This window comes from Podarcis muralis, chromosome 2 (assembly GCF_964188315.1).
Source record: "Podarcis muralis chromosome 2, rPodMur119.hap1.1, whole genome shotgun sequence".
NCBI lineage: Eukaryota > Metazoa > Chordata > Lepidosauria > Squamata > Lacertidae > Podarcis > Podarcis muralis.
Genome location: NC_135656.1, coordinates 53,801,389 through 53,816,097, shown reverse-complemented (window position 1 = coordinate 53,816,097; position 14,709 = coordinate 53,801,389). Strand labels below are relative to the sequence as shown.

At 43.1% G+C, this 14,709-nt stretch overlaps 1 protein-coding gene across 4 annotated transcripts in view; it reads left to right on the top strand.

The window, feature by feature from the left end:
- Positions 1-2,069: 2,069 nt before the first annotated feature.
- Positions 2,070-14,709, top strand: part of SH3RF2 (SH3 domain containing ring finger 2) — a 77,820-nt gene continuing 65,180 nt past the window's right edge. Inside the window, exons 1-3 of one of the 4 annotated variants that reach the window (XM_077924484.1) lie at positions 2,077-2,200; positions 2,593-2,746; positions 3,369-3,884. In XM_077924484.1, the coding sequence (XP_077780610.1) occupies positions 3,504-3,884 (381 nt within the window). In that variant the 5' untranslated portion in view covers positions 2,077-2,200; positions 2,593-2,746; positions 3,369-3,503. Of the gene's footprint in view, positions 2,201-2,234; positions 2,747-2,914; positions 3,192-3,368; positions 3,885-14,709 lie in introns of those variants that run through there. The other 3 variants (XM_028717912.2, XM_077924483.1, XM_077924485.1) reach the window with 3 other exon arrangements.

Genomic DNA, 14,709 nt, shown 5'->3' with positions numbered 1-14,709 from the left:
GGTCATATCTGTGACTGCGGCATGCTCAAGGTGACATTTGCACAGATGCCTATACATCTGAACATGCATGATCATCCCATCCATTCTAAGGTGTAAGAGCACAGGCTTTCTTTGAAAATGACATCTTGAACACAGAAAGAGCTGGATTGGAGCCAGTGGGCACAAATGCAGCCACACTCTTCCCCCATGCCATTTTGAATTGCTCCCAGAACTTCTCTTTGCACCTCACCATATCAATTCAGATGGAGAAATGGAAAAGAAATACCCATTAAAATTTATCAACATTTTAATGCAAATTTCTCCTAATAAATGTATGTGGGTACTGTATGCTGTTTTGGCTAACGAACACATTGAGCTCCTGTTGTACGGTCCCAGCTCCTGCCAACCTAACAGTTTGAAAGCACGTCAAAGTGAAAGTAGATAAATTGGTACCGCTCCGGTGGGAAGATAAACAGCGTTGCGCTGTTCTGGTTTCGCCAGAAGCGGCTTAGTCATGCTGGCCACATGACCCAGAAAAACTGTCTGCGGACAAACATCGGCTCCCTCAGCCAGTAAAACGAGATGGGCACCACAACCCCAGAGTTGTTCGTGACTGGACTTAACTGTCAGGGGTCCTTTACCTTTACCTTTTTATGAGGTTTTGAATGTATTACTCAACCGGAGAACTGCATTGTGAAATTCAGGAAAGTGCAAATGTGTGTGGAAGGGGCAGAGCAGAGGCGACTCAGAATCTGGCTGGCCCCACTGCTGTCACATGACAGCATCTGGCCCAATCCAGACTGGCACAACCATCTGGCTGCCCCTGCCCCCGCCTTGTACCCTGTCCATTGTGTGTGGCAGGGCAGTAGATACAGCAGTGGCCCCCCCACTCCCTAAAGCCTTGCCATGCTATGGGCGGTAGCGTGGATTTAGGATTACTTTCTAAATATTCCAGTGGTGGAAATATTACAAAATAGAGACAACAACCTCTGGAAACTCTTCTGTGTTACTGGTAGCTACCACTGTCCTCGAAAAGGATAGACAGCTGGGCAAAGGATCAGTTCAGATAGCTCAGTATGAGACTCTTGATCTCAGGATTCAAGGTTCAAGCCCGACGTTCGGTGAAAGATTCCTGAATTGCAAGAGGCTGGACTAGATGACTCTCACGGTCTCTTCCAACTTCTATGTCTCTTGCTTTATTTAATACTTTATTTCATCCTTGGTGTCACAAGTTGCCCTAGATCAGCTTGTCCTTATCCAAGAAAAAAACCTCTGCATGTAGTTCAAGCTCAGCTATGCATTAGAACAAGAACAAAAAAACAAAACAAAAACCAACCAACTTAATTGAGATTTCAAATGCTGTCAAGGTTTTCCTAAAGCAGTTCTTATTATGGAGAACAAACATCCCACAGGAGAACATCCAAAATTAACTGTCCTACAGAGATCACACGAGGCTGGAACAAAGGCTGGCATTTCAGAAGCCGCGTACAGTATCTGTTTCTTTCTCCAGAGCTAAACTAATCACCTGGAGGCTTTTATTTTAGATTTCTCCTATCTTGTTTTGTTGAAAAAGTAATAATGTTGCAGAGAGTGATGTTTTTAATGCAAAGTAGCTTAATTCTGCACAATCATACTCTTTTCAGCTGATCCCAATTACAGCTCCAGCTTCAGTTCACCCTCTTAATCCCCTAAAAATGCATTTATCATGCTAGTTGGTGTTTTCTAGTCCTTTGTGCAGAGGCTTGTTTTGTGTTTTTTTTTTATTCTCTGTCATCCTTTTACACTCCTCCTCCTCTGTTCCTAAAACAGGATAAGCTTCATAAAATGCTTTTTAAAAAAATGTTAATAAAATAGCTGAGCCCAGTTACTGATCTGTGTTACAGTGATACAGAGCCAGAATAGCTCACATCAAGCCTATACACACACACACACACACACACACACACACACACACACACACACACACACACTCAACAGCCCCACTCCTGGTTCAGAATCAGACTTAGCCATCCCCCCTTGCCTGAAATATATGTAGGAGGATCAGTTTGGCAACCTACGAGTTAACAAGGCAGCACGTGTTAAGTTGAGCTAAGTGAGTAATGCACCTAGTTAAAGTTTTCAACGCGGCTGCAATTTGGGGAGTGAAAGAAAGGGAAAGAGCCAGATCAGAAGCTGTTATTTCACAAGCTGAGCTCATTTTAAAGAGGGTCATGAACACAAGGTCAGTAGCACTCGCAGAAATTAGTAGCTTGCTCCAGTTTCTTTCTTTTTTTCTTTTTCCACAGCTTCCTTCTTCAGAGAGGAGAAGCATTCTGGAAGAAGGTTTTAACTCCCAAAGCTTATGACCCTTCTTCATCAGGGTGAAACTTGTTCAGTGGATAATGATTTGAACTGTCTAACGCTGAGTTGTGGGGAGGGGGTATTTCTTTCTAAGGAAGGGGGTGGAGAGAGTACTTAGCCACATTAGATCTGTCTTTATTCAGCCACACACACACACACACACACACACACACACACCTACTCCTCTGTGTGATATGGGTCGGTGCTGGTTTTTGCAGGCCAGGACTTGAATCTGGAATTTACCTATCTGCTTCACTTCTGCTCCGTGTACAGTTGTGAAAGGTGCCAAACAGGTTGAGTCACTTTTTCTGCTGTGGGAGGAATACTGATTTCTCAGGCTGGCTTTGGATGATTAAGTCAGCTAAGAAGAGGCAAGAGACAAAAACTGCCAGTCTCCTCAAGTCAAGCGAGGCTCTTTTACTCCCAGGTATGCCAAAGTAATGATTGCCGTCAAAGTGACTTGCAGATGAGAAAATCTAGAGAATGAAGAGAGATGCCTTTTTGAGAGAGTGTGAAGCACTGTGGGTGGGCCAACAGAGCGATGCCTGTTCAATGTTGGCCTGTTTAGAAAAGGGGAGTGGAGGCAGGAATGTGTTCAGCCATGTGTTTTACCAGAACACCTTCTGGCTTTTCTGTGGAGTGATCATTTTTACTGCTTCCACAGTTATTCTTTGCATGCCATTTTTAAGATGGGCTGATCCCTCGGCAATACATCTGAAGAGGAACATGATGCCCTGGTGTCAACATCTCACTTTGAGTGGAATTTATGGGGTCCTCTAATTTTTATTTTTATAATCACCTGTGCCAGTGTGTGAGATGCAGCTGCCTCCTTACTGCCACACAGCAGCCAATGGATATGATTCTGCTTACTGGTACTTATATTCACAAATGACTAATGCCAAACTTACTTTGTTTTGGGGGGTTGGGACACACCATACAAATCAGCTCATGAGGCTTTGCTTCGACTTGTAGGTGGCATACATTTCATAATACCAAACTAGTCAGGTGCTGCAATTGGTCTCTCCCTCTCTGTTGTTTTCTCCTTACAGGATGGCGATTTTCGGGTTCTAACAATTGCAAGCGTCCTTCCTGAGCAACGTATTTGGTCACGGCAAACATCATGTGGAGTTTTCTGGCTCTGCTTTGAAATTGGATTTCTTCGTTGAAAAGGGGGGAGAAAGAGTATGGATGATTCGGCCTTCTTTGACATGCTGGAATGCCCAGTGTGCCTGGAGAAGCTGGACGTCTCGGCCAAAGTACTCCCCTGCCAGCACACCTTCTGCAAGCCTTGCCTCCAGAGGATCTTGAAGTCACACAAGGAGCTTCGGTGCCCGGAATGCCGAGCCCTGGTCCTCTGCAGCATTGAGGAGCTTCCAGCCAACCTGCTTTTGATCCGCTTGTTGGATGGAATCAGATTTGGACCCAACAGGATGAAGTTTGGCTCACTGCAAAGATCTGGGGTCCTCTCCTCTCCTGCCTCCATCAGGCGATTCCAGGAAGAGCCAAGAGCTGTGCAACTCAATCAATACAGGCTGACTGCCAGTCCCAGGATCCCTATGGAAGGGGTAAGGAGGGTCCATTTATTTTACCGCTAACCTTATCAAGCAGGACACACTTTTGTAGGCCACATTTCATTTCAAAGGGTCGAATGTATTCAGATTGTGTATAGAGTTGGGTGCTTTCTTCCCCAACAACCCAGCTATCTCAACTGGATTTATGTTGCAACTCCCTTTTAAGTTTAAACTTATTCCGGCTGGAACCATTTCATGTGACAAATCCGGCTACTAGGCTTTTAGGGGATTGCCATCTCCAGCAGAGCTCAAAATTGTGCTGAGACTTTTCAGGTGACATTGCCGTACTTCTATTTCCAATCCAAGATTAAACCAGGGAACGGACGATTTATACATTTGGCAGAGCCAAACTACTTTCACACCTGTCGAGGACTGAGAAAGGGTTGATTTTCACTGACCTTTTTAAAAAAAACCGCGAAGGAATGCTTTGTCCTGTGCCAGTACAACCTGAGTAGGAAAAATATATATCTGTAATAAGACTAAGAATCGAGTTACTAGAACTTTTAACTAGATGTGTGACTGGGTCTGAGTATGGGTAAAAAGTAGGTCAGCTATGCCCTAGTTTCTAGTTTCTTCTTCCTCCTGCCTGTCGCACCAGTTCTTCTATCCTCAAGTGCCTTTCACGAAAAGCTCATTGTGTGATTCCTCCCCTCCCCCCCATGTTTGAATTCACAATTATGTGAAGGCACAAAGTGTTTGGATTTGGGTGCTTGGCAGACTGTGAGAATCACGTACGTATGGCTGTGAATGCTTCTTCAACAGTTTTGCTTGGAGATCACTTTTTCAGGGAGTTTCTGCAGCTGGTTATCCCTTATGTAACTATACTCCTTGGGAGTAATATGTATCTCGAACAGCCCTACTATAGTTCCCCTTTACCAGCGGTCATTTAAAGTAACATGCGAAGGAACTCTCAATGGGTTGTTGCTGGTTTTGCTACATTTCTATCATTTCGTTCTTCCACAGAGCCCAAAGCAATGCCTATGGGTCTCCCCGCTCCATTTTATCCCCACACCAACCCTGTGAGGTAGGACAGGCTGAGGTTGCATATGCACCAAACTTTTAAAGCACCCCCCCCCAAAATACTGGGAACTATAGTTTACCTCTCACAGAGCTACAATTACCCACCCTTATCAACCTGCAGTTCCCAGGATTCTTGGGGTAGGGGAATGTGCTCTAAATGTTTTTTAAATGCATGGTGGATACACAGATAGAGAGATAATTGCTGCTTGAAGGTCACCCAGTGAGCTTCATGTGGCTGAATCCTGGTCTCCCTGGTTCTAGTCTAACATTCTTATCACTATGCCACACTGGTGGGGGTTTTGTTGTTGTAACCCAGAAAAAAGAATTACGTTCAGCTATCTTATTATCTTTTAATTCTGGGTGGCATCATTTTAATTCATTAGGGCAGTAGTCCAGATAAGCAATCAGAACAAGTCGAAATGGGTGAGCGCCATACCTGTCAAACTTGGTATTATCTGTAACCTAGATCAATCATCGCTTGCTAGATAGTTACCAGGCCAGCTTCACCCTTCTTGTCACATTCACATTGCAAAGGCACCTGCAAAATTCATTGTGTAATTCTACTTTCTTCATCAAGGGTGGAATTGCCCACATGGTGCTCCTGCACAAGCCCGTTGTGATAAATATGACAGTGTTTGGAAGGCTGGACTCTTAACAAAGGTGAGGGAAATGCCGTTCAGCAAGCCTGGCCACCTACATCGTGGTTTCATTTTAACGTACAAATATTTAGAACAGTTCAAGAATGTCAGCATCTAATTTCTAGTGTCCAGTGTCTGGATGCTGACATGCTTTAGCTGTTCTTAATCTGGATGATGAAATCTTCAAAACAGCTTTCAGGTTACTAGATTCAAGTCAGGATGCAGCAGCCTTGCAAACATTTGCCAGCAGTGCATGGATCAATAGACCCGCCATGACCTCCAAGACTTAATGGCCATGTAGCGTCTGAGCAACAAGAAATGTCTGTATATACAAATGGTACAGAGAACCAAGACTGAATGAAGGTTGCAGGATATTAAACATGTGCACACATACAGTACAAGGGATACAGTGGTACCTCGGGTTAAGTACTTAATTCATTCCGGAGGTCCGTTCGTAACCTGAAACTGTTCTTAACCTGAAGCACCACTTTCACTCATGGGGCCTCCTGTTGCCGCCACGCCGCCGGAACAAGATTTCTGTTCTCATCCTGAAACAAAGTTCTTAACCTGAAGCACTATTTCTGGGTTAGCGGAGTCTGTAACCTGAAGCGTATGTAACCCGAGGTACCACTGTATTTCAATCCCAGTCTCCAAAGGCTGACTTTAATGTGGTGATCTAAAGAAAAAGCTCTGAGAACTAGTCTTGTGAGTTAGAGAGATGCACAGCAGTTGCTTCAAATAGTGGAAGGGGAAAAGAGACAACACAACCATTGAAAAGCATGTTGCGAAATTATTTCTTTTGCTAAATGGCACTGTGGATAGCTTCATGCCTGGGATAGAAACCATTAGAAATTGCAAGGTAGGGAGCATGAGCCAGCAGACTGCAGTGTAATGTTTGGTGTAGTTGACAGGTCTGTTCGTGTAATTGCTTCCAGCAAGTAGATGCACAAGGCAGAAAGAGGAGGAGGGAGGAGGAGGAGATTGTGGTACTGATTTGCTTTACAGCTATAGCCATTGGTTCCCTTTATGGTGTTCTGTGGCCTATGGAAGGATGGAGGAACATGTCAGAATAAGAGTAGTAGTTCTGAGCAGCATTTCTTCCTGGTTTGCAAGACCCCAGGCAAGGGCCAACGGGCATAAGCAGGAGCAGCATTCCTATAGGTAACTGAGTGGAAGGTTCTAGGGTTTTAACATCAGAGCGGAGGAAAATCCAGACTGACTTCACTGCCTGCAGATCAGCTATTAGGAGTGGGTGCCCAGGGATTTGCCTCACCCTCTGGTGTTCGCTCAGGACCAGGGCTTATCGCCAGTCACGTTGCCATATGGCTGCCACTAATCCAAAAATTATAGTTATCTAATCCACAATGTGTCCTCTCCCATAATAACTCTGTGTGAACAACTTCCAAATGTTTGGATTATCTGATGAGGCATTTGGATGATGAAGAGTGCTCTCCGTATATTAAGACATTTCAAAATACCCTTTCAAGTCAGCCAGACCTTTTCAGTTGATTTTAAATGACATCAAAAATAATTACAGCCATCAATGTTGTTCTCTATAGCATCAAAAGGAGCCTTGCAAGGTGTCTGCCAGTGCTCCCTAGGGTGATTTTAGTTCCTTATGCTTGTCAGAACCTCTGCAATAATTTCCCTCCCAATCTCACAGGGCTTTGAAAAATGACCTTGTCTTGAAATGACTAGATAACAAAGGGATTATCATTTTTTTTTCAAAAGGGGAAAGTTCCTATAATAAGAAAGTAATAACATGAAGTGTATTGATTTCTCATTCCATGTCTGCATTCTAAGTATATGTTACAATGGTCCCATGCTAATGTTTCTCTACAAGAAGTTGTATTATTATTATTATTTATTTAATTATTGAATTTATATACTGCCCGGAAGTCTCAGGGCTGTTCACAGAAAAGATCACAATATATAAAAATCAAAAGAACAACTATAACCCAATAACACCCCCCAAAAAGAGCCACATTTTAAAAAAGGTTATAGGGTATAGTTGTAAGAGCTCATGAAAAAACATGACCTCCTCCCAAGAAGATCTCACTCTCCTACATATGTTGAGTATTTCCTCTTGGTGCATATTTGCATATGTGGCTTCTAAAGAACTCTTAAAGCACCCTCTGTTAAACTTTGCCCCCTTGTTTTTTCATCCTTGCCTGGCTCTAAACCTGCAAGAAGGCAGCCCCACCCATGCCAAGCACAGCTTCTGCCATTCCAAGTGATATTTCTTACAGCCATCGTTTGGCGTTGTATACAGACTCAACACATTCCTGTGCACAGTAAAATATTATGCTTCCTGGATCTCAGCACGCCGTTCACTTACAGGCCATATCTGTGAGAAACAGTTTTGCACAGAGTCACACCAGGGAAATTGACCTCTTCACAGGTTTGGCAATAGGGTGAAAGTGAACGAGACAATGTTGGCAGACATTCAATTCACACCTTCCTGATTCTCAGAAGGCAGCTCCCTGGAGACAGTTAAAGTCAATCTTGTTTTATTTTGATTGAACATACTGTTCAAATCGGAACACTTTCAAAAGCCTCAAGGAACCACTAAGGCTGCAGAAGCATCTGATTCTTCACTATGGGACATAAAGTATTCTCTGTACCATACCACCACTTATGCCCACTTAGGCTTACTGAAATAAAATGAAACGAAAGCAGTTTAAGTACTAGTATATGCATGTTAAGTAGTTTGCACCCTGCCCAGTAGAGAATGCTCTCCATTCTGCAAAGATCTATTTTGCAAGGATCGGGAAGAGTGAAAAGTTGGGTCTGTGAAACCTAAAAATAAGAGTGCTGCACCAAATACTATTTTTACTTTTTGATCAGCAGTAGCGACTTCCATGCAGTATTTTCTTTCTGGCTACAGCAAAGATTCATCATCTTTCCCCCTAACTGCTGTTTCTTTCTCTTTCCTGAATTAGCCACATAGATCATCCCAGCCAATGACAGATCATATAATAAATGAGATGATGTCATAATAGGAGGTAGTCAATCATATATCGTTACATGACATGAGGCAAGTGAATGCAGTTGAGAATGAGAGCAATTGAAAGCAGTATAAATGAATGGAAAGCCCCCCCCCCCTTTCTTCTTTTTACCAAAAAAAAAAAAAAACGCTAAAAAAAACTTTCAAGCAGAAAATAAATTTTTGGCACTCCTGAAATGGTTCACACAAAGAAATCTGAGAATCATATTGGTTTAGCCTTAAAGGAGGGTGGTGAAGGAAGATGTTCTTGCATACTACAGATACATAAGAAGATTTAATTGTGGGCTATATCAAATATTAATTCATCTTTATTTTTGTGCAGTTTCCGTGACCTGACTTTTTCTTGAAAGTTTAGGTTAACAAAAATATTTGGACCCTGTCAAAAATCTTTGAGACTTCCTTCCCAGAATGTGATTCTCAAATGCTTGTCAGAAGTCACATTATGTATTTTCTCAGTATTTGGGGGGCCATTTATCTCACTATTCTGCCTTGTCATGTTGGACCACTGCTGTTCCTGTTGCCTCCATTTCTACTGTTTCATTTTAAATGTCTCTTCAGTAAACAAAAATTAAAGTTGACTTCATGTGCTGACTTCATCCCATAGCAGGGGAAAACACACTATGGAAACTTTCCAAAAGCCTGCTGAAAATTTGACACTAATTTGAGAAACTGCTTTAAAACAGTAAAAATACTGACATGTCAGATGCTGTTTTGTTAATTAATACAATTAATTAATTAATTAATTAATTAATTAATGCAATGATTAAAGGTGGGATAGGGGTTCTTAGACACCAGAAGAAATGTAAATTGTCCAGTATTTACAGTAGTGGTGACTTTTGAAGTTCAGGAACTTATCAGTTCAGGGACGTTCAGGGACGCGGGTGGCGCTGTGGGTAAAAGCCTCAGTGCCTAGGACTTGCTGATCGAAAGGTCGGCGGTTCGAATCCCCGCGGCGGGGTGCGCTCCCGTTGCTCGGTCCCAGCGCCTGCCAACCTAGCAGTTCGAAAGCACCCCTGGGTGCAAGTAGATATATAGGGACCGCTTACTGGCGGGAAGGTAAACGGCGTTTCCGTGTGTGGCTCTGGCTCGCCAGATGCAGCTTTGTCACGCTGGCCACGTGACCCGGAAGTGTCTCCGGACAGCGCTGGCCCCCGGCCTCTTAAGTGAGATGGGTGCACAACCCTAGAGTCGGACACGACTGGCCCGTACGGGCAGGGGTACCTTTACCTTAACTTATCATCACATCATCCCCAACTGCCATGTTTAGAAAAACATAAACAGTACTTAAAATGAACCCCATGGTTATGACTTCCTCAGCATTGCTATGCTTGATTAGCAGCTAAGCTCCCAGGAAATATTAGTTTCTTCAATTCTCTTAAAGTCATTCAAGTTTTAGTTTATTTTTGTAAGCAAAACAGCATGCTAGGCTCTCATAAAGACCTGTGCTCAAACCGAAACACATGTGATGCATACAGATTTACACACAGAGACACAACTGAGATCCACACATATATATTCGCACACTCATAAACACATGCACACCAAAGAGCAGCGCTATATTGCGCAATACCTAATTTATTAGGATCAGCATGGCTGCAATCCTATGCATAGTTGGTGAACCCGGGAGCAAGCCCCTTCGAACTCAGTGGTTGCTTCCTTCTGACTGCATCGATTTCAACTTGTAGAACACATTGAGATTCAACAGACGATTTTAAGCCACCAGTAATGCAGCCTTTAGCTTTTAATAAGAAAGCAGAAGTGTTGCTGCTTAAACTGCTTGACTGAAGCAGGAACCCCATTAAAGAAAAGTAAAGAAGTATCCATTCTCTGCTTGATCATTTTTCTCATCCTCTGACTGCTTCTGTGCTAATCTGTCACAAGCTGGAAAGTCTCCTTCTCACCTAATTCACATCCTAGAGAAAGGATGGTCCTTCCATCAGCAGCAGCAGATTAAATCATCGCTCCTGACCTGGAAAAAGTCCCCAAGCTACCCTCTCTTTATTTCCCCTTCCACTACACCACTAATACTTGCCTAGACTTGACAGAATATAATGCCATGCAGTTCCAAGACACTCCTCATTCTATAGGCAAAACTTTATCTTAATGACCATAACAATGATGCTAGGTATCAAAAACAGAAAACACACTTTCAGAAAGGCTATAGGGTCACACTGCCAGCTTTGGGATGTTAACAGCAACAGAGGATGGATAATAATGCAGTCATGCCCTCTAAGGCCACTCAGTCATTTCTGAGAAATATATTGGAGCTAGTACAGAGGTTAAGAGCATGAGCCACAAAGTGTGTGGTTCAAATCTCACCTACGTTATGGTCTCAATAAAACTGCAGTCCTATGCCCATTTACTAACCCTGGGACTATGCCCCACTGAATCCAATGGGACTTACTTCAGAGTAGATATGTATTGTAAGTGGCATATTGAAAGCTACTGTTTCTCAGACCCAGCTGCTGCCATGTATCTGCACTGCAGTACAGCAGTGACAATATTGACCTGCCTTATTCAGCTGATGTAAAATTATTGAGATCATGTATGCGAGGTGCTATGGACACAGAGAACTGTATAACATAAATGATTGTGATGGAAAGGGAGAAAAGAACTGGGAATTTCCCTTCCACAGACAATAACATTGCAACTTTTTCATTCGGATATGCAGTGGCACCTGAAAAATATTCAGACTTTTCTGAAAGTTCTCTGTTTTGATGCGCTGCTTTGATCAGTCCCATCCTGGATGTTCAGCCATCTCTAAATGGGAGACAGAGACTCTTTAATAATGTACAGTGGGCTGCTCAATCATGAGAGCAGGAGGAATCCTAGCATACACAAAAATTGGGGCAATCATCCACTGTTACCAAAAAGAATCGAAAAGTTTCTTTAGATCTTTAATGCCTAGGCAGAGAAACAAGACTTTGCTTTTTAAAAGTCTTCTAAAAAAGAAAGCCTTTCCTCCTAAACACAAGTAAATTGCAGGGAACTCACTTTATCTAGCCAAGATGAACAAAGGGTTTGGAAAGAGCAGAACACAAGGGAGCTTAAATAATTTAAAAGATGGTGCTTTAGACCCATTAAATCCATTCTCTCCATGTGAAATATATACACTAACGTACGAAGGAAGAACCAGCCTTGAATCAAAGGAAAGGAGAAAGAGGAAATCCAGCACTGATACGAAGCTAATGACACAAAGAGAGAGAGAGATGCTACTGGATGAGGCTTCCTGCACAAGAACTGCCTCCGTGGATATAGCAGGGTTCACTCCCTTTGTTTTCCTTCCACAGCCAAGGATCTTGCCCATTCATTACAAAGAGCTGTTGGGGTTGTTATTAATGTGATCTAGGTCAATTAACATTGGATCAAACTGGGCCAGTCCAAAAGATAAATCCCATTGCTGTCTCAATGAGATGCCAATGGTTCACCTAGATAGAAAAGCGTTTCTTTGGAAGTCTTCTGCTGCGAGGGCCTTCCTTGCATGCAACCTTCCCTGTGTGAGCAAGAGAATAATACCCTTCCCGTGCTACTGATGAGACACATAAATCATCTGCTGAGATAAAAATACACTCAACTCCAACGTTGCCACCTTCTCACAAACCCCTGAATATATACGCTGCAATATTTTCTTATCTTTCAAAGACATCCTTTTTTCCCTCTTTTGAAGGCACAAATGGGATTTGCCTAACTTGTTCTTCCAAAATTAGCCCCCAAAACTGGCCTTCACAGATCACTTGTCTTGGAATGTAGCTCAGTACACCACTGATGTTTGCAGGCTAGAAAGGACAACCTGCTATTATTGAAGTGAGAGAGACTGCTCAACATACAGCTCCCAAGCTATGCATGGTATGCCTGTTATGCATGCATTGTAGCCTCCCAGATGCTCGGTCAACTTTCAGTCCCCATGGCCTTTCTTACTGCAGCCATAAAAACAAGGGGACGTTTCAAGTACCTGATGTGCCGCATACAGTCTGAGAGCCACACTACAATTTTCATACACCCCAGCCAGCACAATCATGTTGACTGAGGCTGGTGGGAAGATTAATCCAAGACATCTGGATGGCACCAGGTTGGCAAAAGTTAATTTAGACTTTTGATAGCGCTGTGCTTGTTAGATTCCTATGCACCTTAGAGGTGGCTTACCAAAATAGATTTAAGATGCCATTTTAAGGTGCCATGTGTTTCTTTGTTGTTTTTATAGTAGTAGACAGTGGTGTATAGTAGGAGGAGCACATAGTCAAGATGGAGAACCTGTGGCCCTCTAGATGTTGTTGGACTCCAACTCCCAGAAGCCCCAGCCAGCATGGGCAATAATCTAGGATGATGGAAGTTGTAGTCTGGTTACACCCAAAGGGCACCAGCATCTCCAATCCTGATTCAGACTATCTAATCTCTAAGCATGAAGGAATGAGTTATTTTCCACTCTTTGGGCCTTCAATTCACCCCCTGATTATAGAAACCAGGGATGTCACAATAAACCATAGTTATCACTAACATGGGGAAGTCTGAGGTGGAAGGAGGAAGAGAAGGCATGTGTTTGTGATTAGGGTTGCTTGATTCTAGTCACCCAGCCATCGTTTGGTGATTGAGCCTTTTCCCACCTGAACATGCCACAGAGGAAAGAGGTATATGGAGTATTCTAGCAGCAGGATGCTTTGAGAAGCTGGGCTTTGCAGAGCCCAACCCATCATGAAAGGGACCTTCCAGTAAAACTAATTGCTAGCTAGCAATATAGATATCAATCATCCAAGAAATTAATTGTGCTACTCTGAGAGCGGGGCAGAGGCTATCTAGATAAGGCTACAAAGGCAACATCTGTCCAGAACCCTCACTCTGGCCTTGTGAAACTTGCCAGATAACTGCTCACTTCCTTCTCTAAACCTGCTACTTAATGCCACTGCTGATGTCTCCCCACCCACAGCAATCCTGATTGTATTAAAGTTTCTGCCACAGCGCCTTGGCTGCACTAAACCTCCAATATTCAGTTTCTGCTGTGGTCAAATAATAATATTATCATCATGCCTGAGGACGATGCGGTGCCGTCTGAAGGATAAAATGCAGGAATAAACTAGTCTCTTATCTACTACTTTTGAATGATCTATTTGAGGCAACATGCAGAGAATAGAAGCAGTGGGGAAGGGAGGGTTACTTCCCCCTCCCCTCCATATCACTTTGCTCAGGAGAGTAAGTTATTTCTCCTCCCCTTCCTTAGTCTGTTTGATTATAAGACTAATAGCTCTGTTTGTGCAACATTGGAGGGTACAGAGAATGTGTGTTGAGAGGACAGCAAGATCGGATCCCAGACCTCTGCATTTTGAGCAGAACATCTGAATAGTGCCTGCATAGGTGCAAGTTGTACACGTGTAGGATTTCTGTGCAAAAGGCCGCATTCATGATTGCACTTATGTAATCTACCCCTATACAGTTGTACATGTGTTGGATCCATTCAGACCTTCCACTGGAAATGCAGAGTCTGGAGTGGGGCCAATAGGTGTGAATCCAGCTCCCCAACCCTTTCCTGCATTCGCTGCACATTCAGTGTAACATGGGCAAGACTAGAGCCAGGAATCCATAGCATGTTCCTCATGGTTGCTTTGGACATGGTTAGACAGGTTGTCAAGATAAGAGCCATTTTGACCATTATGAACTTCCCGGCATTGCAAAAGACTGGTGGGAAAGGACACCCCCACACACACACACTTTTTTGTTTTTCTTTTGCCAGGAAGTATCAGTGAAAAGAACGGCACATAACTTGCCAAGTGTTTTTTTCCTCAGCTTCAGAATCAACACTGTGTGATTTGCATCGTGTCAAAGTGCATCCTACTTTCCATTCCCTCTGCAACCCGTTTTAGCATGTCGCTGCTGTGTACTATAATTAGGAAGCAATTTACTGAAATGTGAAAAGCTTGACAACCTGAGGACTGAAAAAGTAGTATGCAGAGGCAAACCATTTGGAAGGCATCATCTGATGCTAAGTTTTAGCTCAGGTGGATCCATACGGTGGATTTACTATAGGATAAACTGCTCATCCAACAACTGCTGTTCATTCACAAACATTTTTCATACCATTTACATGAAATCATCTTCAAAATGCCAGCCTATGTTTCTTCTTCTCCATCTCCACCTCCATTATCTCCTTCTTCCATTTAATCTG